At 43.0% G+C, this 25,335-nt stretch overlaps 1 protein-coding gene across 6 annotated transcripts in view; it reads right to left on the bottom strand.

Moving 5' to 3' along the window:
* The window catches only part of ENOX1 (ecto-NOX disulfide-thiol exchanger 1), a 379,879-nt gene that overhangs the window by 19,962 nt on the left and 334,582 nt on the right, over positions 1–25,335 (bottom strand). For all 6 annotated transcript variants that reach the window (XM_063334867.1, XM_063334896.1, XM_063334903.1 and 3 more), the window contains 2 exons: positions 9,668–9,775; positions 4,830–4,886 (listed from right to left, as the gene is read on the bottom strand). In XM_063334867.1, coding sequence (XP_063190937.1) covers positions 4,830–4,886; positions 9,668–9,775 — 165 coding nt within the window. The remainder of the gene's footprint in view (positions 1–4,829; positions 4,887–9,667; positions 9,776–25,335) is intronic.

The raw sequence follows: 25,335 nt of genomic DNA, 5'->3' as shown, positions 1-25,335 counted from the left end.
GGTTGCTCAAAGCCCCATCCAGCCTGGTCTTGAACACTTCCAGTGCCTCACCACCCTCACAGTAAAGAATTTCTTCCTAATATCTAAATCTCCTCTCTTTCAGTTTAAAACTATTACCCTCATTCTATCACTACACTACCAACTCTCACAGCCTTCCTTTATAGGAGAGGTTTGGACTCACTCCAACAAGTCCATGTCCTTCTTATGTTGGCGACCCCAGAGATGGATGCAGTACTCCAGAGAGTAGAGCAGAGCAGAGGGGCAGAATCACCTCCCTCGACCTGGTGGCCACGCTTCTTTTCATGCACTCCAGGATGCAGCTGGCTTTCTGGACTGTGAGGGCACATTGCTGGCTCATGTTGAGCTTCTCATCAACCAACGCCCCCAAGTCCTTCCCCTCGGGGATGCTCTTAATCCACTCTCTGCCCAGCCTGTATTTGTGCTTAGGATTGCCCTGAGCCACGTGCACTTGGCCTTGTTAAACTTCATAAGGTTTGCACGGGCCCACCTCTTAGGCCTGTCCAGGTCCCTCTGGATGGCATCCGTTCCCTCCAGTGTGTTGACTGTGCCACACAGCTTGGTGTTATTGGTAAAGAAGGATCATCAGTGATTAACCGTACTATGTGAAAAGAGAAGACTACGGTGTAGTCAGGAATAACATCACTCTCAGTGTAGCATAAAGTGAGCAATTTAGTAAAATGGTTGACATATTTCATCCTGGGTATACTCCTCCTCAGAGTCAGGGATCATCTGGTAACTGCTTGAAAAGCAGATACGGAGGGGAAAAATTAAAGGAAGAATCAACATCAAATGTAAGATGCTTGGCTGAACTTGAGAAATGCTCTGATAATAGCTTCAAGCATTCAAATGGAAAAATGCATCCCTACTTAGTATTATTGATTTAATGTCTGGAGAAAACGCCACAGAATACTGTGTCCAAGCTGCTGGAGAATGAGGTCAAAGTCATTACTTTGTTCAAACAAAACAAAAAGCTGTTAAAAAAAAAAACTTGTGGTGAAATCAGTTTCACTCTCTGAAATGTATTCATTTTATTATGCCTTGGTCATAACGAAGTACCCTAAAAGTCTTTTGGTGATATCCTGGCTTTTTAACCTGATAGGAATCTAATTATTGACTGCAACAGAGTCAGAACTTTACCACGCAATTGCAATCTGGTCATTCAAAGTGCTTCTGCAACTATGACCCATCTCTTGCTTTGGTGTGAACTTGCAGGACTGATACTCTTAACTACCATTTTATGGCACTTTTACAAAGGGTAGGAGTTATTCACAGGAGCTTTCGAAGGCAGGCAGATAGGTGTCAAGGGAGAGTGCCAAACTCCTGGAAGAAGATCACTGAGTACTTCTAAAATGAGGCTTGTGTAAAAAAATCTCCCTTTCTCCATTAACAATAGAGGGACACCATGGATACTAACCTTCCCACCCCCGAACTGTGATATATTCACCAAGGCTGTAGAACTGTATTTGCATGCAGTGCTCTATGTATACTGAACTCATCAGCAAGTAAAAGTTCTTTGATCAAAACATAGAATTAACCTATATACAAGCGGCTCCACAGAAAGCCACTGAATGTACAGAAAAAGTGGAAGAATAAATTCCCTTTATAGACTTAGCCACAAAACATGTGATTAGCATCTTCAGTGTCCAAAATGTTCTCCACTCGAGCACACCTCCCAGGCAAGACTTTTTTTCACGTTGGAACTGATCATGTCCCAAGAGTCTGGGAACATCCTGGAAGCGGATTGTATCTGAAATTATTATTGTCTATTGGCCATTATTTCCTCCTCAGTTAAGACAGAGATGTGAATTAAATATCATTATATTACGCAGCAATGAAGAGGAAGTTAAGAGGGGGGCAGATTAGAAGCAAGAAGCAATCTTTTCCTAACGGCAGGGCCGAAGGAAATGAATGCTCAGTGACAGCACCTCTGGCAGTCCTGGGTGTTGAAGTCTTTGTTAACACCAGACCAGGATCTTGGGTTCTATGTACTGCTTGGGACTGACATTTGGCCTTTCCTGCCGCAGAGTATAGTTGAGAAATGTACATAACAAATATTACTGCAGGTACCTGGCAAGTCACTCATGAAATGCACTTACAACTGTTTACAGAGCCCTGTAAGATGGTTTTGCTTTCTGGAAATAACAGATGTATTGGCGATACACTAAAATTTCTGGGGTTTTCCCCCAGATTTGTGTGTGCATTGCCATGGCAGGGAAGGTAACATTGCAATTGCTCCAGTCTCTTAGTTAACTGTGCTCAATTCCCCTGCAAAAAACAACAGAAAAAAATGAAGATCGGTCCATCTATAAGTGGTGCACGTTTCAAGATGGATGCTTTTCTTCTTCCAAAGGTGTCCAGACCCTTGTTTCCCTTTCAGGATGGTCTCACATAATGAAAATGTAGAAGACGCACCAGGATAGGTCTAAGTATATATTTTCATCTCTATCTGCTTTTGCTAAGAAAAATATTTCTAGGTTTTATTTTAAGAAACAATATTTTTTAATGTAAAATATGGTGCAGACCAGTGCCACCAGCAGAAAGCCTGAGGATTGCAGGAAATGATCTTTTGAAGATTACAGTATGGGCTTTCTTGAAGCCTATGCAGCGTGCCTAAAGCTTCTACTGTCCTTTCTAGGAGCGTGCTTTTCTGGAGTAACTTATCCAAATATGCCATAGCGTGAAGATTAGATTGTGTGTTCAGTGTATAGACATACGTTGCCATTTTTCCTTACCAACACCTCCCACTCTTGCTCTGCATGTAAAGGTGTTTCATTTGCTGAATGCAACCTGTCAACTGTAACAAAGATGTCCTAATCCCATTATATGCATCACAGTTCACTAACAACCACGTAGGAGCCACCAAGCCTTTTTCTCTTTGATCATCACAGATTTGCACACCGGCCGAGGGCAAGAACCATGAAGTCTGCTGAGAGCAGATGCGGAGAGACAACCTGCAAGGCACAACACCTGAGCACTACATAGTTGATATAAATGATAATTGTTTAAAAGGTACCTCAACTTCCATTTCACGAAGTTCATTACTGTAGCAAATGCTTTAACATCCGTTCTTTCCCTCCATTTCTCTATTTCCATTTGTGCTGCTACGCCTTCTCTGATTTCATGGTGGCATAATTGTTGAATACATGGCTGCAACTGTGACTCAATAACGGTAGCTGTCTGGTTTCCCTCTTTGCCATTAATTTAGGTATCGACTTCTTTTCCTAGGAGTCTAACATTGCTATGAGATCACCATGGGAAGAGCTCACAGCAAACAGGAGCAGAAAACAGTTTCTATCCTATGGAGAATTCAGGCATTTAAACAATTCCTGCAGTTACAAACTGGAACAAAACATTACATTTTGAAAAATTTACCATTAACCGAAGATTCTGAAATATTTTGGTTTTGGTATCTGGGAATGATGTACTGAAACACTCTCTTCACACAATTGAAACGGTTCATTTTAATGCTATTTCAACCTTTATATTATATAAAAATAAAAATTTCAGGCTCTTCAGTTTTATCCAGTTACATATGAGCCAGAATGATAAAAGTTGGAAGCACTTAGGTAATTTTCCTTTAAAACATTTCAGTCTTGCAAAACCGTGTTTCATCCACATTTTTGGAGAGGAAGCAAGGTCCTGCAACCAGCTGCTGTACAAAGACAAGTTTTTTAGGTAGCAAATGGGAGCGTTTCAAGATCATGAGTGGATTAATGTCTTTATTTTGGTTTGCAAACAGAATCTTTCAAAGGGGCGATGGGACGCTGTGCAGACAGACTGCAACTGCAGATTTGTTGGAGCTATCAGACAATATTGAATGTCTCCTGTCCAAACGCTGAGAGCTATGAGGCTCTATCGACTTCACTGCGGCAACGGACCACAATGAATGAGATTCAGGAAAGGATTAAAAAAAGAGAGGACAACATTCCCTTATCACGAAGCAGTTCCGACAATTTGAGCCTTCCATTCAGGTTCAAGATAAACCTGCTTTCCTGGCTGTGCCGTTAGACTAAAATAGATGTTAAAATATATTAGTGTTCAGACTGTTGCTAGTTCTCTTGGCTGCGAGGAAGATACCGCATATAATCAGTTTTAATTTTCATATGTTTGTGACAAAGCGCAAAGCTGCATGGTTTGGATGACAAACATAGCAGGAAAGTTCTCCTTTTTTCTCTCTCCCCTTATCCAAATTGCTGTTTTGACTGCAATCATTAAGGCAATAACAGAAGCGTTATTTTGGCAGCAGGTTTTAAAAAAACCATGACCTTAACAAGTCCTTTAACGATTTTGGACAAAATAATGACTCAACGAATTAATTTAGTCCTCTTGTGCAAATTAACTGTTTCCAAATTATGCATGTACACAAATCACTTCGCTCAGAACTGAAATATGGCCAGACTTGCTCAGCTGCAAAGGTGGCAGCCACTGAGACAAACGGCGTTAACTTTGTAGCTTGGGTAATCCTGGACAGGACACTAAGGCAAAGTATTTCTTTTGCAGTCGTTTCCATGGTATCTTTAACACCCACATACAGCAAGTAGGACATCGGTTGTTAAAAGTCTCATCCAAATAAATCCTACAAAGTAAATTGCATGGAACCCAATTTATCTACCTCGAAATGAAGTTTGCTGGGATTTGAACCTGTGGCTTCAGGAAAAAAAAAACCAACAGCCAGCAAACAGGCTCTTCAAACCTGATGTGCAAATCATTCAGCCATTCTATCAGCTTTAAGACATAAATAGTAAATTTGAAAGCGTATGCATGCATATATATATATATGTAAACCATACATAGATAGTTGTACCTACATTTGCCTGAGATTCATCATGCCCGTTGATTTCTGCTAATTCCTTGGCGCTTTTTAACTGGAAAGAGTAAACAAAAAAAAAAAAACCAAAACACAAAACAAAACACAACAAAACAAGCACATTACTTGAGTATTTCACGCAGTTATCTTTGATTTATTTGAAGGAGCATTTTATAAAGCTTCCAATGAGAAAAACAGATGGAGCATATAATTCTAATGAGTTTTTGCTCAAACCATTTTGAAACCAACATACTTAAGGCTTGATAGGTTGGCAAAAAAACCCAAGAAAATAATAAGACTGGGTCATTATTTTTTAAATAATAAGATTAGAAAGTAGTTTCAAGACATAAGAAGCGCACAAAATTGGCTCTCAAGAATAATAAACGATTTAATTTCCCATTCTTGTTGCTATTAATTTAAACTTTACAATATCTGCAAGTTGCCACTAGCTAAATAGTGTTTTGCTAATGATTACTTTTGAATGACATATTTTGAACTGTTTAAGATGCCAAAGTGCTACTCTACGTTTCCTTCCTGAGGAGGCATCTAAATAACTGACATGGCTCTTGGGTATGACGGAAAAGGTGGTGAAGAGAAGAACAGCTCTTTCATTTAACCAGTGGCAGGAAGAACCGAGGAGACATTGCCAGTTCCTAATATAAGATCCAAACCAAAACTTTTTTTTTTTTTTTCATCCTCTTGAATTAGCTTTTTGGTGAAAATCCAGGACTGGGGATTGTAAAAATCATTCCCAAGAGATTTAAGGCATGTCCTAGCTCATGTCTCGAGCCACAGTAAAATATGTAGTCATTCGTCCTGTGATTGAGCAAAGGCAGAAAGGAGCAGACACCGCAGCTCTCCTGAGCCTATAAGCTGTGGAGGTTTGTACACTTAAATGAAGTGCTCAGAACCATTCACTCTTTAGGTAAATCTCTGAAAAGTCGTGCCTTTATTCTAACTTCATTCAGAGTAGGTATCTGAATTAAGTTATTCCAATTTAAGTTATCTCTGGGGTGGGGGGAAATGGGGAGCAGTAAACAGAACTTTCCTTCGCTTTCCTTCTTTTTTGGCAAAGAAGCTGGGGTTGATGCAACTGTTGATGATACAGCTGCGATCCTGAATGACAACAATCCTAAAATCCAGGTGAAATGGAACACTTATGTTTCGGTTAGGTGTCTGACTCAGAAGCGTTGGCAGACTACCACCCTAGGGCAGATAGGTTACCTCCATCATCTTTTTGCCGCCTGGCAGCAACAGCTAAGCTGCGTGTGATTCAGCTTCCAGCTTCTCACAGTTTCCAATCTGACAATGAAGGCCATGGTCTCTGCACACCTTATTATGCAGGGCTGTAAGCTGCACAAGTTCAGGAACTGCTGCTCAAGCCTCTACACTGGTCCTGATGGCGAGGGAAGGGGGTGGCAATCCCTGATAAGGCAGTACAAAGGAAAGCTGGGGACTGCAAACTCATCAGGTGTCCTGGTTCAATTCACCGATGCTCATCTTTCAATAGCCTCGAAAAGTCTGCAATTTATACTGACAGCAGGGTGGTGCATTTCCAATGAATGCTACATGTTTTCCCTGCACTGAAAAAATAACCATCCTGTGAAACCACCTCACTGTGAGGACGGCTGGTAGGAACGATCCGACAGGGCTGCTTCCAGCCAAGCACCAAAGTTAGGTATTTCTGCATTGCGGTGCAACCAAAAGGGACCGTTCCCTGATTCTGCCAACTCTTCGTTATAGAAATTCACCTCACGTGAGCAGTCCGATTGAGTTCAGCTGAATCACCCATCTGAATATGAGGTCAGGAGAGCACGCTCGCGTATGTAAAACTGCTCTGCACGCTAATGCCGTGTCCTGAGCGCTCAGGGAGTGCTGCTCATTATTTACCTTTCGCCTTTCCTTTTCCAGGCTGATAAAGTGTCGTCACCCCTTGGTGATTGCTGGCTTCTTGGGCAACGCTCTGCATGCGTTCTGCTGGTGATGTACCACTCCCTCATCAGCCACACGTGTGTCTGACGGAGGGTGGGCTCAGCCCCTAGCCTATGCTGGTCTGGCAGGTTTTCATCCCATCATGGTTTCCCACCATCGCTGCCCTGACACTGCTCCACTGGTTAACGTAACTCTAATGCAGACAGGATGCTTGAGCCTTTCCATCTCTTTTATTGCCTGCCATGCTCTGAAAAGGATGCCAGAGCTCAGGCACGAAGGTGCTAGCATCCACATCTACACTAGGACCACTTCTGTAGGAGGTGGAGGTGAACCGGTGAAGATAATGGTGGAAAACTTGTGGGTAGAGAATATGCAACTGCATTACCACAGGCTAAAGAGGTAAAGTCCCTTTTTTCCCAATATTGTTTTTTTCTAAATTAAAATTTAAATTATATTATTCTCTCACATCCTAAATAGTGAAATGTTGGAATAGGAACCTCAGAAAAACACACAATATTGGAATAAAAGGACATGCCTTACCCCCTAGGCAAGGGGCTCCATCTCAGGTCGGTGGAGAACGTGATGTTACCAGCAGAGCGCGTGCTGAGGCAACGCACTGAACTACGGCCAGTAACAAGCAAGAGCCTACCCGAAAGGAAGGGAGAAAGGTTGCGGAGTTCTAAGGGTCTGATGCATCTAATGCCGTGGTCGGGGTAGATCTGACATAAACCAGCGGGCACGAACCCCTCTGACAACCAGAACTGGTGGCCACGGGCCAGATCTGATCCAGAAACCTTTTGGCTACTGTAATGCAACGCAATACAGGAGAAAACGGGACCTCTCCCGGCACGATGTCCCAGCCTGGATGCGGCTGGGTTGGTGCGACTGGATGAGCACGAGATGTGCTGAGCCAGCAGATGTGCTCAGACACAGCTGCACCTCTCCGGGCAAACATGCCCGTGGTGAGGCAGGGCGGGATCCCTCTGCCAGCTTGAGATGAAAAACCAGATTTTAGCAAACGTATCACAAAACCAAGCCATAGAATCCAGGCGGGAGCCCGGCGCTATTTATTTTTGAAAGAAATGTTCGCATTTACTTGACTCTGCCTGATGATTTTCAATACCCATTGTGGATAAAACACACAGATGAGCTGCGGTGCTTGTAAAGGAAAGCTGTGAGCTTTGGCAAGTGGGGGTCATTACTGCTAGGGCTTCTGCTGTTCTGGAGAGTTTTGGAACCAGTTCAGGGTTGTTGGAGAAGCACGCTGTGGTGCTCCTCAGGAGTTCTGGCTACTTACAGTCTTGGCCTTAAGCGTGTTTCAGAGCTAATTCTCAAGAGAAATGCAGATCCATCCTGCCTTTCTTCCAGACACTGTTTCATCTGCCTGCCTAGCATGAGCACACATTTGATTCACAATTAGTAGGAGTCTGCAGAGATTCAAAAGTCTGCCCTGGTGGTCCCTACTGGAGCCTAGCATTGTAACATCTTCCCATACATTTCTGCAGCATTTAATTGCTACCAAGATGTAAAATAACGTCACGCAATTTCATTTTTTCTTTTTCAGGAATTTTATAATGCTATACCTTGAATGCCATGTAAAAATGGAAATGAGATGCAATTATCTCAGTAGATCTGGTGGATTCTGTGCTTATAAAGACTCTGTCATCACCAAATCCATTCTTCTTCACAGTGCTTTGTGTAATAGTCTTGCATCAGCTCTCATTTAGAAGGCTACCTCTGTAACCATAAGTGCTAAGAACATGTATCTGAACACAAAAGCTTTATTTTTCCCAGAATCTAAGTTGTTAGTTTCTAGATATATTTGTCACCAGATATGCTCAAAGACAAATGTTAAATGTGTCACAATGTCACAGCTTTCATAATGACGTTAAAAAGATCTGAAATAAGCATGGTTTACTTTTCCCAATATGTACATTAAATGTATAAATCTGTCTGCAGATGTATTCAGACATACATGCTGAAAAATCTTGAATATGAGAATCATCACCGTTTTGAACCGCTGCCATCTGAGCAATTCAGATCCCGCAGTCTTTAAACTGCAAGTACTCAACCCAGGCACTAAATATTTTAGTTCATAGTTTATCTGGAAAGGATTAAAATACATTTTCCAACCAGAGACTGTGCCCGCGATTCTGGCGTGTCCAAGCCACGTGGTCTACACAGCCAACGCGCGTTTGGGCACACCGTGCTCGCACACAATGCACCGTTTCCTCTCCAGATTTACAGGCTTAGCACCACGTTTTCTTTTTGCTGCGTAACTACCCATCTTACCACGCTTATAAAACAATCCTAGCGAATACACTTCTCAGTGTCATAGAACACCTTAGTATCAAAGAAGGTATGACAATCAGATTTACAGAGGTTTGCTTCTCACTGCTTAAATAATTGCATTGATAGGCACTCTTTAAATGCCATTATCATGAAGTTTTTTGTATACTCGTGTCTGCATGAATAACGCTGGAGATGCCACGCTCTTTTTCTTCAATACTAGTCCTAAAAGAAAGAGCTGTTCTGCTTCAAATATGTTTGCTTTTCAGGTATATTTAACTCTCCCAACGTCATTTTTTTTTTTTATTCAGAGTGAAAACACATTTCACCGATATCCATGTAGAATAACATATGTGGAAATGTTGCTCAACACATGAAATTCAATATTGGATAGTGTCAAATACGGGCCCATATTCACTCTGTTTTCTCCATCTCCGTGTTAGCTCCAGCTGTGTTCACAAATGCTAATCAGAGCAGGCACACAGGCCACAAAAGGTTATGTCTTGCTCACGGCACAGTCTGTGGTCAGACTCCTGTGGATTTTGGAGGTGAAGCCGTGAGTCCTCCGTCCCCTCAGCACGCCTAAGCCAGCATTTTTCTCCCGCCAGAGACACTCACCTGTTCCTGCAGGACTTTAAGCATCGCTTGCGTATGTGTTTGCTCTTCCTTGGCTTGCTCCAGTTCGGATTTTTTGTTATTTAATTCTTCCTGGATGCTCAGCAATTGCTGCGCAAACAAAAGAAGTTTCTGGTTAGCATCGTCGGGATCCAAAGTGGTTTTAAATCCTCAGTTTGATAAATCCTCATTTCAAACAGTGCTTTGCAGTCTGCTCCTACGTTTATTATTGTTGCATAATCTGCTGTGCCTAAATGGACCAGAGGTAAACTATTTTCATCTGCATCTCCTTCTGCAGCAGTGCTCCGCGAGTAACGCATCTGTTAATGTGTGTTAAGCTATTTGTTACGTTAAAGTAGAAACTCCTGGTACAGTATATCACCCACCGAGCGACTGCCACATTCATCTGAACCAAAATCTTATTTCCAGAAGTATATGCGGTGGTTTTAATAATACTAGGGTAAACACTACGGTACATAAATAATTTAAAAGCACAGCCCTTTAATATAATTAGTCATTGGCCCACAGCCATTTTCATTCTATGCAATGCAATATTCTGGAAAGCTTTCACATCGAGTTGCCAAGAAGAGAAAAGCTTTCCTTTTTTTCCCCCTTGTGCTGTGATATTTTATTAGATCAGGAAGACTGACGCCCTACAATCAATATGTCAGCCAGCAAGACTGCTGATCTGAACTGTCAAAACAAAAAGCTATGACCAAAACCTATTTTTATGAAGAGAATTCCGGGATGTAGGGACATCTTTAAAAGCCCATGTCCCCTGGTCTTGGCTAGCTTTAGGTTCTGCATAGATTTATTGTGACTATCAAGAGCAGGTCAGTAGATTTAGTTGATTCTGAAATAATTATATATTTTTGTATCGATGTGATGAATGTTAGACACTGCTGAAGAGCAAGAGGAGACAAACAAGATTAAAAAGGGGTTTACGGTGCTTTCCCTTAGTGATCAAGAAAGGAAACTATGATTTGCTGGGGCAACATATTGCTTGTAAGCACACTCTTTTTTAAGGACTACTTAAACAAAGAATTCCTTTACTAACTTGCATTACTGATCTAACCATGTGTCTAAGAGTCTAAAGCTTAGTTTATGCTTGTGCTGAGGACTGGTAACTCTGACTAAGACCAACGTTGCAGTTGTTCAGCATCTCGGTAAGTTATAGATAGCAAACCTAGAAATAGTCTCTGGCCTTGTTCCACCACTCTGGAAGTCCCAGGCATCAAAGCACTTGGCGCCAGTATTGTTTTCAGAGCTGCTTGGAAACAGATGACATTGCAGGGACTGATGGAGTTATTGGTAGTGTGTTTCTGCTGTAAGTGAACACCAGTATGATGGATTAATTCAGCTACTGAAGTGAAAATACATGTGGGTATATGTCTGATTATATCTCACACACTTTACGGTCCAGCTGGGTTAGCTTTCTGATGGATCTTGCCACCTGGACTGCTCCCCGGGAGCCTTCAAGAGACATTCGGGTATGTGGATTCACTCTACCACAGCACAAGAGCACTTCAAATCTCAAGATTTTACATACAGTGAAATAACAAGGTCTGTTCCACTGAGGCTCCCGCCCAACCAGCTTTTGTGTGGGAAGCTCTGTTTTGGCATTTCCTCACCAGGGATGGATTGCCTGTGTTCACCTTGCCTGTTGGGTACTGGTCTCTACATTTTCTGAAGATGTGCTGAATTTGTGTATATTGTCATATATCACACACTGATACCCATGCAGGTCCTTAGCACAGTTACAGCTTTCCAGGCATTTCAACACTTACCAACACTTATCTTATCAACACTTATAAATACCTAAAGGGTGGGTGTCAGGAGGATGGGGCCAGGCTCTTTTCAGTGGTGCCCGGGGACAGGACAAGAGGCAATGGGCACAAACTTGAGCATAGGAAGTTCCACCTAAACATGAGGAGGAACTTCTTTACCCTGAGGGTGGCAGAGCACTGGCACAGGCTGCCCAGAGAGGTGGTGGAGTCTCCAACTCTGGAGACATTCAAAACCCACCTGGACGCGTTCCTGTGTGACCTGCTCTAGGTGACCCTGCTCTGGCAGGGGGGTTGGACTAGATGATCTCCAGAGGTCCCTTCCAACCCTATGATTCTATGATTCTATGATTCTATGATTTCATAACTTTTTAGCTCAGAAGGGACCATTTGGTCACCTTGTGTAACCTCCTATTATTACAGACCATTAAGTTTCACCCAGGATAGCTCTAGCTGATGTCTGCAATTTAGAAAGAAGAGACTCCAATCCTTGGAAGAGAAGCAGAGCGTACAAGACACCAGAAAGACAGCATAAGCCCTTTCAAGGGTCACTAGCTGAGACACCTGAGGTTTGGTAAGCAGATGCGTCACCTATATAGGGGCTGGTGAAATGTCCTCTCCTTCCCATCTGCAACCTGTTTGACCTTACACACCTGAACATGGCAAGGGTTTTTAAGAGAAAGGAGTCTGTACCCCCTATCTCAGTCATCTCTGAGCAGTTAAGTCTCACCAGTATGCCAACCTCTGATGATTCAAAGGTAGGAGCCAAAGTGAACAAAATGATCTTCACACAAAGTCAGGAATTCATCTAGCCAACTATGTACTAGGGGGGGAAGCCCTCTTTTTGTCACCAGGCAATCAGCTGAAACCTTGAAGGATGGGATTGTGATTATTGTCATTGTCTCAGTGCAGTGCTACAAGTACTAGGGAGTCTGAGGAAGACCTCACAAAAGGTTTTGCTTGCTCCACAGCCTCTGAAGGAAGTGAATAGCCACGTGTATACAAGGAGAACATCACCACCATCCAGACTGCACCTTCATCCTGCTTCAGAGATTTTACTCCAGCTTCTGGGAGAAACCCTAGAGTCCATCCTTATGAACAATATAAACTCCCATCTGGAAGACAAGTGAGTTTTCAGTCCATCTCTGCCCCTGGAAAGCCTTTTTGCTACTGAATGACTGTTACAAATGGGAAATCAAATTTCACTCATGGGTTGAACCTGTTATACTTACACCAGAACTGAAATCTCCTTCCCCATCCCACCCACCCTCTCCACATGATTCTCCCATGGCCAAGTTCTACAAACCGCAGATCAGCTCACAAACTTCCACCGTTTTATTTTGACATCTCCCACTGTGATCTCCCACGGTGATTTAGCCTAATTATATCCCTCTTCCTTTGATCCTGACTTTTTCCATTTTGTGTTTGAAGCAATTTTTCCAAAACTGTCCGACCATGGGAGGAAGCGGTGTAGAAGACACTCTCTGAGGGCACGTATTTGGCTCTGGACCAGCCAGGAACAGGCATCCCAGGAAAACATACAACATGCTCAATCTCCTCGGGGTAACAGAGCGTGCATTCTGGTCGTGGTATGAGCTGCAAAGCACTTGGTAGGAGATAAAACCTTCCAGCAGTCTTAATGGTTAAACTGTCAACTACTGCAGGCTTACTGTGTGTGCAAAGGCTCCGATTTCCAAAGACAGCAAAAGGGTCTTTTTTTTCACGGGGGTGGAAAGCAGAGTATCTGTAACCGAGGTGCCATATTCCCACTCACACAAAAGGTTTTTCTTTCACAGAACTGGGACCTTCCCATTTGACCCCCAAAGATGTCAGAATTGTTTCAACCTTGTAGCCATTCCTTAGAGGTTTAACCTTCTTTCTTTTTCTCTCCCTCATACTTATCTCTAAAAGCTGCAGAACCTGCTCATTTTGCCTGGGTCGGGTTCTGAGATTTCTTTTTCCTGAGCGGTTGATGCCGCCACCAGGAAGTTGTAACAAGGAGTTATCCCTGCCAAACGGCATATTTTTTCCCTTCTAGTCTCATTTTGGAAAAGGAAGAAATAGCTTTGACTGAAAAAAAATATCAGCCTAAGCAGACGAACAGCCTAAAAAATTTCAGGACAAACACGTGATGTTTGGCAAAATTAGAAGCAAATGGGAAGAGGATCTTACACTGGCAGGAACGAGGCAAGTTTCATAACAGGGACTGCTGTCATGCCTGCTTATTAACAGACAGCCTCTCCGTAAAAAACGTAATGAATGATGCCAAGAGGATGGTATTTAATTATTCAAAGTTATTTTGTTTTTCACATAAATGTGCTTATTAAAAATTGATCCTATAGATATTTCTTCTGCCCTTCGGATTGCTTGCAAGCACACACCACAATCAGTTAAAATAAAAAAAAATTGGTCTTGGTTTTAATGTTTGTGCTGTCTGATATTGTTCCACCTACTTTGCCATCTCATCCAGCATTTCTGCCGGAGCTTTCCCTCATGCCCACCCACCCAGCTTTTGCTACCCCGCTTCCCACCCCTTATATCCTGCTGACTTGTCTCAGAGCTACTGCCAGCACAGCTGTCAAAGTGTCCCTTCCTTCAATCTTGTCTAACTTCTCTGGCCATTTCCTTTAAGCCCTGATGCCCCCAACTTTGTGGCACAGCTATGGCATTCAGACAGCAGATCCCCAGCGTCCTCGGGCCAAGGAGTGACTTCTTGGTTACACAGCCAGGAAATACCTGGCTGATTCTTCTGTTGCCTCCCAGTGGTCCTCAGTGTGCAATTCTTTGGGTCTCTGAGGGTCCCCTGCAAGTTATGCAAGGGTCTTTTCCCTGAGACAGAAGCCCAGTGTCAGGAAGCCGAAAAGCATCTTACGGTGCTCATGGCAGCTCTGAGGATCCTGGAGAGAGACACCTGCACATGGTAGAGCTCCCTCAGCACCAGTCTGGAAGCTCAGCTGGTCTACGTGCAAGCAAAACCATTTGTCACCATGGCTGCCAGGTTGACCCTAAGGGATAAAGCCGTGTAGTAGGTCTAGATCAGACTGGTAGACATCACTGATGTCCTCTTACTGGCATTTCCAGAGAGGAGACAGGAAAGGAGAAATAATTAACCTACAGGTTGTCTCTCCAGAGACCAATCAATGCATTTTAGACAAAAAAATGCAAGGCGTGCTTGTTTCCAGTGCCAGCTCTGGAGCTGCTCTGTACAGAAATGGTAAATAGCACTCTCCAGTGTTAAGCTTCCTTCATTCACGAGGACCAAATCCTCCCTGCACATAAGCAGGTAGCTAATTTCTTTATACGTCGGGGGGGTGGGGGTGGGGAAGGGGGTGTGTGTTTTATTTTGGTTTTTTTTCACCCATTCCCACCTCCGGTGCTGAGTCTCTGTCAGAGACAGTTCAGCGCCGCCCATATTGCGCAGATCTCAAAAGCGCAGACAGAAAATTACCATCTTAAGCCAGTCTTCGCAGCTTCTGAAACAGTAAACATAGATGGCATTATTGAAGCCAGCTGAATTACCCAAACTGTGTACAACGCGGTGCCAGTGTGGCCAAGAATGCTAACAACCGAACACACAGTGCCTCAAAATATACGAGAAGCCCTAAAGGGAAAGTAATAGCTTGCTGTAGTGTACCACTGTGCAGCCACGAAACACTCCTTCTCTTTCCTCTCCTCCTCCCTGCCCACGGTTCTTCGTTGCTCCCCAAAAGAACAGTGTTACATGTGTACATTTAAATATAAATTACGGACATATCTGCAAGCGTGGTCACACGCCGAGCCTAGCAGGACAGAGAAAGGTCTCCAAAGGAAAGCGCGGTTCCCAGCATGAAACCATCAACTTAGCGCGCTAAGAAAAGGGAGGCAGATCAGAAGAGACCACAGGGCCTGAGGCTGCACTTAAGATACTGTAAGGCTGACAGAATAATGAAAAAGAAAAACCAGCATTTGCCACAAGTTTAGCAGTTATGCTGCTGAATGGTCCTACCCTTGCTATTTTGGTTACGGTTTTCTCAACAGCTGCTTGAAATGAAGTACGAAAAGGTTACAAAGACCTTAAAGAAAGGGGAATAAAGAAGAGCAGACAAACGGACACCTCTGAGGTGGCAGCGCTGACTTTGATCACAGGTTGCGCAGGCGGTTTCAGCATCCCCGGCCTGTTCAGCCATGGGAAGGAGGCACATCAGTCAAAGAGGGATCGTCTTACTGAACCAACTCAGTTGAATGGCCACCTCTGACACCTAGTGAACTCAGGCAAACCGAATTCTCCTATCCATATAATGTTTGGGGGCAGCATATTACTCTCCACTTACTACCTATAGAGAATATGTCCCTGTAGAGGAAAAACCGCGAGACCTGATTCACTAGGTGCCTAAAATGAAGGCAAAACTTACACGCCTCTAATAGGCAGGCTGTAACCCAACCAAGGCTACTTTTTTCAGTCCCCATGAAACCAAGGCTTGCACACTAAACAGAAACTCCGTGAAGCAGCTCTCTCTTGTGCAAAAGTGCAGCCCTTTCCCCCAAACTACACTAGAATCAGAGATCTAAAAAGTACCAAATCACAGGCATTGAAAGGACTGCAGAGCTCACCTAAAAATTAAAACACTCACTTACGCTAGCAATTCCTGAGATTATTTTTTTTTCCCCAAGCAAAACCTTGCTGTGGCTTTTCTAACTTTATTTTATAGAAAAAAAAAGAAGCTAGAGTTTGCCAAATGGAAAAGGACAAAAAAACAGCTAGGAAAATAAGTGTTTGAAAATTCTTAGAAGCTATTCACAAATACAGAGGGGAAGGACGGTAAATATTTCTTTTCAGAATCCTCCTTAGGTAGAAGGAAAAGAAATAACGAATCAAAACGAAATCTCAGGTACACAACCAACTGCAAAATAAAAATACAAATCCCTCTCCCAGTACTTCCACGCATCTTCTGGAAGTGTGTTTTTCTCTGTCTTTAAAGACAGACGAGATTTCATATCACAAATGGCCAGCACATGGCGGGCTTGAATAATGAGAAAGTGACTTCCCAGCTGAGCAAATATGCATTAGTAACAAGACGCTGATGAGGCCAGACAAATCACCAAGGAAACAGGAGAATGTGAAAGACAAGTTGAAGAAGCTTTAGAAATGAGCCCTCAAAGAAGCTAGCCATGTTGCAGCAGAAAGGGCAACACACATGCCATCCTAATGTATGACAAGGCATTATTGAAATTAAGAGTATGATTGTGGGGGTTTTTTTAAGGGAATAAAAAGAAACACAACATAACGTTTCTCATCCATCCCACCTCTCAGGGACTGCCTCTGTCGTACGATGGCGTTATTTGGATGGATCGTGGGGTTTGCAATGACGAAAGACTCCCCAGTTCTGAGCTCTCGCCCTGGGCTGGTGACGAGCTGCACGTGGATCAACAGCCCAGCTCCTGCTTGTTGGGCAGTCACTTGCAAAGTGAGTTTTCCTCTGGCCAGAGGCAAAGACCATGCTGAAGATGTTAGCTCCACAGGTTAACCACCTCAGAGGGGGCTGGGGTGCTGGGCGTACAGCTGATGGGTGTCTATGGTGGCACTACTTAAGAACTCTGTCTCGCTGCTTCCTTAGGGAGATGTTTGCTGTGTTCCCCTCCCCTTGTTATAAGATTGACTGCAGAGGTCCTACAGCTTTACAGCACTCGGAGCAGGAGCAGGCAGGACTGAATCTGAGAAATATGCCAAATGAGAAAACAGACAGATGGACAGGCTGAAACTACCTAAAGGGAAGTTACAGAGAAGCTGGAGTCAGGCTTTTCACAGGTAAGGACTGAGGGCGAACAGACACATTTTAACAAGAAATATTTCTGTTACATATAGGGAAAATATTCCACAGTGAGGGTGGCCAACCATGTGAACAAGGGCTCAGATAAACTATGGCTTCTCCATCCTTGTAGGTACTGAGAACATAGCTAGACGAGGCCCTGAGCAAAACTGAGACAACTCCAGAGCTCATCCTGCTTTGAGCAGAGGGATGGTGTACGCGACCTCCAGACGTCCCTACTGGCTTACATTATTCCATGGTTCTAAAAATTACCTAATAGATATCAGATAATTAAATCACTATTATTTTGTTTCTATGAAGCATAGTAATTCAGCCACACCAACTACAAGAGGCAGTGTTTGGGGTTGGACAGTAGACGAAAAAAGAACATGGATGATGCAATGAATAGCTTAAGAGCCAGTCCTACAGCTTTCCTTTGCTAAGGAATTTTTAAGCATGTCTCTTACCCCAGTCAAGAAAGACAAATTCTCTTAGGTTACAGAAAAGACCCAAGTCCTTAGGAACCTTACAGTATCAATCCCTCCTCTCAAAAGTGAAATTCTCTCAACTTACTAATACTTTGTGCTAGCATCAAGGATCCCTCTCTGGGATCTGACTTTCAGAGCAGATTACACAAGGTCTTTGATTTTGATGGTGATCCGTGGAGGGGAGAAGTCTGACTGAAGCCCATTACACCTCATCAATAAAGCTCCCTCCTACCTTTGCTAAATGAGGTGACTGGCATGTTACATAGCCCTTGACTTTACTGGCAATAGGTGAGGAGGCAGGTGGGCTTACAGTTTGGTCTGATCCTGATCAAAGGAAGAAGGATGATCCTAAATGAGTGTCATGTTCCCTCTGCCCTCGTATCTGGCCTGCAAGGCAACCTGATATGATGATGACAGTCAAAAGAAGACATTCATAACAACCTCCTCTTCTCCAACCTGTCACCCATACCTGTCCATTGTGGACACTTCCTCAGCAGGCAATGGCACTTCAACTGTATGATCCCATCTCGTCTTTCATGGAACTGCAAATGAGCGTGATACAGCACGCTCTTCCTCCACAAACCAAAACACATTTTTAAAATTTTTATTTTCCAATTCAAGAAGAAATCTTTTACCAATTTTAAAGGAGAATAAAAAGACCTGACATATTTTAATTAGAAGAATGACATTAGGGAAGAGAATCAGTTTGGCCAGTGGTATTTCCATTGAAACACAATTCCTAGTAGTGGAAGCAGAACTCCTAGTAATGAAAGCATCAAATGCATTTGGAAACCGTGTAATCAGCAAGCCAACACTAGTATTTAGGACTCACGTAGGATCTCTTGATCCCAAAACTTATGAGATCTATCCCGCACCACCACTAGACTACACAAGCATGTTAACGAACATACTAGTTGATTTCTTTCATATTTTAAATAAAATATGGGTGTCCAATTATTTGTCTCCAAAGTGCTTATTCTTGCTGCCTGTCTCAGTTTAGCTTTGCCAGTGGCAGCAGGCAAAAAGATGCTACCCTCTAGATCTTACCACTAGAACAGCTATCAAGAATATGGTGCTTAAAGCATCTGTAGGCCCTTATTTACACTTCCCCTAATATTGTTGAAGTGGTGGTGGCAGAAGTGGGAAATTAAACACTACTTTCAATAAGGAAAGGTTGTTAAACACAGAGGAGAACCCATTTGGCTTGTCTGAGATCTGGTAAATAATTAGCGCTTAATTGCCAGCTGCTCTTTTTTTTTAATATAATCTGAAAGAGTAAGTATTTTCTGGAAGTTTGAACGTGGACAGTACTATACAGAGCCCTGAAAAGCACATGGGAACAAAGATAATACTTATGGGAAGATGTCTCTCTTTCCCAGGAGCACACATATTTCTTAACCAGTTTCCAAAAATCAACCGTAGGGTAAGAGAAGAAAATACAGGCCTGGAAGTGAACATCTGGATATTGGGTCCACTCCCTCGCACTTATTTTATATCCATTCCCTATAAAATTATCGGTGTTGATCAATATTGCCATTACTACTCCAGTGCCACTTTTATAGGAAAACAGAAAGATATAACTGGAATTCATACTGCAAGAGTAGTAATAAAAAACATTTCCAACTTAATTATTCTGGTCTGTTTATTCAGCAGGTAAAATGCAAATACAAGAGGTAATGTTTATTATCTCTTTTATTTACCCTTCTCTTTAATACTGCATTTGGAGAAGAACCAGTTTATAGTTGTGCGTAAGTACATTGCGTGGGTTATACACTGAATAGGTTTGGTGAGCAAAAAGTAGGTGGAAAAAAAAAAGTCTACAAATCTCCTCTACATTTAAGCTATATTAATAAATATAGCCATAACATGCTCCATCTATTCAACAATGGTGTTAATTTCAATGATAAACTGCTACTAGAACCTGTATATTTAAAGGTAAATGGTTGTTATAATGGTTATGGAGCTCACGTGGCACCAGATTTGGCAATTTTCAGCCAACAGCATATGTGTCCGTGACTTCTGACATTTCAGAAAGTTTGTATGTGAGCCAAAGGAATGGCCGTGACAGTTAACAACACTGTGAAAGATCTGAGAGCTGCAGACCTAAATGCCGGCTGAGGCTTACTGGAATTTAAAAGGGGGCAGATTGGTTAGAAGAGCGACGTGAAAAAAAGGTCTTGCGATGCCCTATCCTACTAGCTGATGAAGCCTCCTGGACAGAAACGTGCTCTTCCTCCCTTAAAAAAAGGGGACCATGGGAATACTCAGTTCTTCCCTTACTTGTATGAGAAAAACCTACACTTCATAACAGGATAGGAGAGGCAAGATCTGAGCAATGCCTTCGTTGCTTGTAGAAAAAAACAATTCTGCTAGCTCAGTGAGGACATCTGAAAACGGACTAGCTCTGCTCCCGTGGCTGGGAGTGGTAGAAATCAAATTCATTTCAAAGGCAGCACAGTGAGGCCAACACTAGTTACCTCTGGCTTTACGACTCAGAATGGTTACTGTACGTTAGAGGTATATGATCTTGCTCAAAAACCTGAGAGATGACCCTTGTGCTATCTTACTTAGACAAATAGGTCCTAACCCGGCTCCCAGTGACTGTACTGTGGAAGCTGTGTGCGCCCCACAGTCCTTGTCACCAAATACATACCCTGGCCACCCTCCTTTGAGGGGGCAGTGAGTGTAAGGAGGGAGCTGCGATGCTCTTCTCACCCTCCTGACCACAACGGTGAGGGACATCACAGGCCAAACTGTCCTTCCCTGAACGAGCACTGAAAGCCTGAAAGGATTGCTAGTCACCTGGCATTTATCAGAGCCTTTTAAAGTCTCAGATGCACTTGCTATTTATTTCACATGCTAAACGATTAGTAAACTGCAAAATCTAGTCCTCAGTAGGTAGGAAATGACAGGAGCAATGCGGCCTTTGCAGTAAGACCTCGAGTTGCATATTGAACAGGAAGGACAGGAAGGTACTGAATAGGCGATGATTAACTCTGCAGCACAGAATGGGGAAGGGTCTCTGAGGCATACGAAGCGAAACACACAGGCGGTAACTCTGGTGGTTCCTGGCTTACGAGTGCTCAGGTTCGCAATCTGCCTTGCAATTAGAGTGAAATTGATATTGTTTGGGGGGAAAAAAGGAGACAAGACAAAAGAAGACTTTGATCACGCTGTACCAGAGGGACATCCACGTGGGCCATCAACACGGCCAGGGTATGTTCAGTGTTCTGCAGAAACTGTGTTCAGTTCTGGGCCCCTCTGTACAAGAGAGACATAGAAGTGCTGGAGCATGTCCAGAGGAGAGCTACCAGGCTGGTGAGGGGTCTGGAGACCAGGTCATATGAGGAGAGGCTGAGGGAGCTGGGCATGTTTAGCTTGGAGAAGAGGAGGCTGAGGGGAGACCTCGTTGCCCTCTACAACTACCTGAAAGGAGGTTGGAGAGAGGTGGGGGTTGGCCTCTTCTCCCAGGTGAATAATGACAGGACCAGAGGAAATGGTCTGAAGTTGCGGCAGGGGAGGTTTAGGTTAGATATTTGGAAGAATTACTTTACTGAAAGAGTGGTCTGGCACTGGAACAGCCTGCCCAGGGAGGTGGTTGAGTCACCATCCCTGGAGGTATTTAAGAAACATCTAGATGTGGCACTTCAGGGCATGCTCTAGTGGCAGAGATTGTAGGGGTTTGGGGTTTTTTTGGTTTTTTTTTTTGGTGTGTGTATGGTTGGACTTGATGATCTCAAAGGTCCTTCCAACCATGAAGATTCTATGAATCTATGATTCTACGAAACACCCCGAGGTAACAGAGTCGGTGGCACCCGCAGCAGCACTTCAGCCTTGGTGTTAGCCCTATGCCTACCACCCACGCCTGTTCCTGTTGTTCTTGCTTTCCACCCCCAGCAGTAATTTTAGGAGAGGCACCCTCGCACATCCCCTGCTCACGCAGTAACCCCCTGGCTAGGCTTTAATGCACCACTGCCAACGAAGGGGAGCCGGTGCTGTCGCTGTCTGTTAGGACTATGAACCCCAGCTTGGCTAATGAATCAGGCCCTTCAGGGGACTGGGGCAATGGGGTGCCTCTTAAATGTCCCAGATAAACCCTGGCATTTGCGATAGAAAAACTGTAGGCACCTGTGTACATTTCCCGGAGAAAGTATAGGTGGAAGCATGTTTTACATGGGAATTTCTGGATGACACCCTTGCCTGCAGGAGCTTAAATTAGGCCCATCATGCTCAGGGAGTTGTGAAAGGAAAGAACATTATCATATATTTACATGATGCTATGAAGCACAGTGCAGAATTACTGGCCGATTGGCAAATGAACCAGTTCAGGAATCAGTCCAGCTAAGCAATCATGGTCCCATACCTTGGCCAATTAAGCCTGATGAAAAGGTGGAACTAGCTTGTTCAATTAGAGAGCCATGCTAAAGGAGGTGTGCTGTGTAGATTTAGGACTAACTTGAGGAGTGAAACATCGTACCGATGCCTGCGCTATGGAGGTTGTTCATGAACAACCCCAGATGGCCAGTAATAACCTAAAATTTACTTGGATATATGCTAATGAGTGACATCTACGTGGCAAACTGACATTTTTTCAAAGGCTTATAATACTATCAGTTTCAGGCAGATTTTATAAAGGACTTGGAAACCACATCATTAATTCAATAGCGACTCACTGTCAAATTCTGAGTGCCTGTTTCAAAGCATGAAGGTGGCAAGTGCATTCTCCTCAAGAATTTTCTTTGGTGGACAACAAACGAGAAAAGCGTGGTTTTCACACTTTGTTCTTGGAATGGCTGAAATATTTTGATGAGAGTTTTTCAAAAGAATTCTGCTTGCTACTCCACATGGGATATGCTAACCCAAATGGTTAATATTTGGAAAAATTATATACCCACTGAAAACTGAGTCCTGTAATGGCAAGCATTAAGCAACGCTACTAGATGGTTATTTTCTGCATTACCTACAGTCATGTACCTGGTAAAACATTTCAGGCAGAGAGACAAGATTTCAGAAATTCTCACAACCGTTCTGTGAAGTATTGTAAAAATAGTTACGACTAAGACATCCTTCCTTGTGATCACAGACTTTGTTAGAGAATACCAAACACTGCCGGAAAAACGGAGCCATTCGGAAAGTGATCTGCTCGGTATGTGTGTTCTCCTATAGAAATAAATTGAAGGCAATACCACCTATGCAGCAGTGACAAGTTAATTCAATTTCCATCTCAAAATCAGGTAAAGTGTATCTCATTTGTTACCATGGATACAAGACATTATTTCAATTTGTTTGAGATCTCACAGTGGGTATGGAATTAAACTGTGACACAGTTTTATGGAGGGAGTGGACTAAAAACCCAGTAAGTTCAGTGTCATTAGTCCAAAGGATTTTCTTTTTTAGAGACAATAAATAAGCAGGTTGCGACTGCTGCCCATAAGGTATACTTCATAAGCAAACATCTGTGTGATTCTGCTGATGCTACTTCTGAGCAGTAGGAGTGATGGAAGAGAAAATAAACATTCATTTCATCAGTCCTGCAAATGCGGGAAAGAATCCTGAAAAATGTCCAGATGGTAGAACTACATAAAAAAATACACTGATGTCATTTGCTATTGTTTGGCATCAAATATGTTTACAAAAAAACATCTTGAGTCTGAAAATGCATCCCAGATAAACCTGCTTTTCAGGCTGCAGCTCAAATCACTAATCCTCTAGTTTTCAAAGTTAGAAGAAGAGATGTATGAAAAAGCAGGGGAGAATGAAGAGGCAAAAAGGAGGAGGAATACATTTTTTAATGCTGATATATATGTAGGGTTCAGGAATTCAATGGCATTCAGTTTACCTTGTCTGAAATTAATTTTAATATATACAAAAGCATAAAAGGGAATACAGGTCTTCTTGTTAAATTATTACTACTCAAGTCCTGGCTATATGTTTAATATTTCATAGAGAGACTGATTTCCATAGAAGCTGAGCACCTGCTATACTGATGGATTTCAGCTAAGGTTGTCATCTCTCAACATTTACAAAACCAAGCTGAGATAAAACAGAGTCTACCTAAATCAAAGGTTTATTTCTAAATATGCATGCATGAACTGCATGAAAAGCACAAAGGTTATGGGATGTCATGACTATGGCTAATCATTGAAATCCAAAGCCATCATCCAGCTGCTTAATTGACTGATAATTTCCCACCAAATATTCTGAACTCCACCTCCTGTGCTCCTGTGTTGCTGCCCTCCTCAGCATATTGTCAGATGGGATTATCCGCAATGTCTTCTCCAGCTCCTTGGGCCATCTCTAATTATATCCCGTTGGGAGTTAGAAGGTCTGACCCCGAGATGGCGAACTAGAAAAATTCAGTACCTCACAGCAAAATCCTCACGAACATAAAAACTCTCAGAGAAACAGGGACTACAGTGTCCATTGCTAGCTGAACACAGAGATAAGTTAAGTTGCGTTCCGTTATTGACTTGCGATGTTAACATTTCCTTGAAGTAACAATAGAAATCTATTTATAGTCTACAGACCTGATTATCCCTCATCCAGACCCCAGGTAGGAAATTATAATAATGCAAAATGAGCGTCAGGGCTCTAGCATTTTGATTTAGTAGTATTTTGTGCCCACTTTTCACTGATTTTAATGGAGAATTAGCACCAGGCTAAAATTTAGCACAATATTTATATATGCAGTTAAATTTAATGAAGCCAGTGATATTTAAGTGTCCATTTATATAAGGATAAGATCGGAAATAGACCTCAAGCATACCTAAAGTATACTGAAACCTGAAGTATTTCTGATTAATGACTTTGTTCCTAAATTCAGGAAAGATTTTACTCCTGAACGGTCAATGACTCATTTTCTATTTTTCAAATATTTTGTTCAGAATTACTCCACTATACCATAGATCATCCTAATTTGGTAGAACCCTGCAGGTTTTGTAGGGGTATAAACACACACGTAGGCTTGTCTTGTGCACTCTTATTTGGTGGTAGGTGGGATTTGCAGATTTTTTGGATTCGATGGGTACCACGACAGCAATGCCGCTCCTAATCCAACCAGGCAGCTCATAGGTAAATGAACATCTCCTGGTTTTTGTCATAAAAAAAAGCAGCTTAGTATAATCTGGAAGTGGGCACAACTTGTCCCCTTCTGGAATCTAATAATCAAGAGTGACAGAGGAGCGCACACATTGCTTCAGGGCACAGACGGAGGAGGCAAAATTCACCTCCGCAGTGACATCTTGAGAAGCTCCATTCTAGATGGGAGCCCAAGCCAGTGTCGTGGTGAGCCACTGCCCTTGCGCTCTGTCAGGTAGCAGCTGAATACAAGTTAGGTTAGAGGTTAGGGGGGCAGGAAAGAGGTTAGACACGCGCATGTTGAACGAGGGGCGCTTCATGTGTTAGTGGACCTGCCAGACGAAGCAGTGGGAGCAATACGGATGTGCTTGCCAAGAGCTGCCCAGCATAATGTCAGGAGCACACTGACAAATCAGGGAGAGTGGATCAGGCACACTGAACTGCCCCTGCAGGCACACATTGCAGTTTCTGTCTGACCAATGCCTGAGAAAAAGCTTTGTTGCTGCACTAAACCACTCAAAAAATTGCCTGAATGA

This window comes from Chroicocephalus ridibundus, chromosome 1, assembly GCF_963924245.1.
Source record: "Chroicocephalus ridibundus chromosome 1, bChrRid1.1, whole genome shotgun sequence".
NCBI classification, from domain to species: Eukaryota; Metazoa; Chordata; class Aves; order Charadriiformes; family Laridae; genus Chroicocephalus; species Chroicocephalus ridibundus.
The sequence above is the reverse complement of the archived record's forward strand: the minus strand, read 5'-3'. Positions and strand labels throughout refer to the sequence as shown.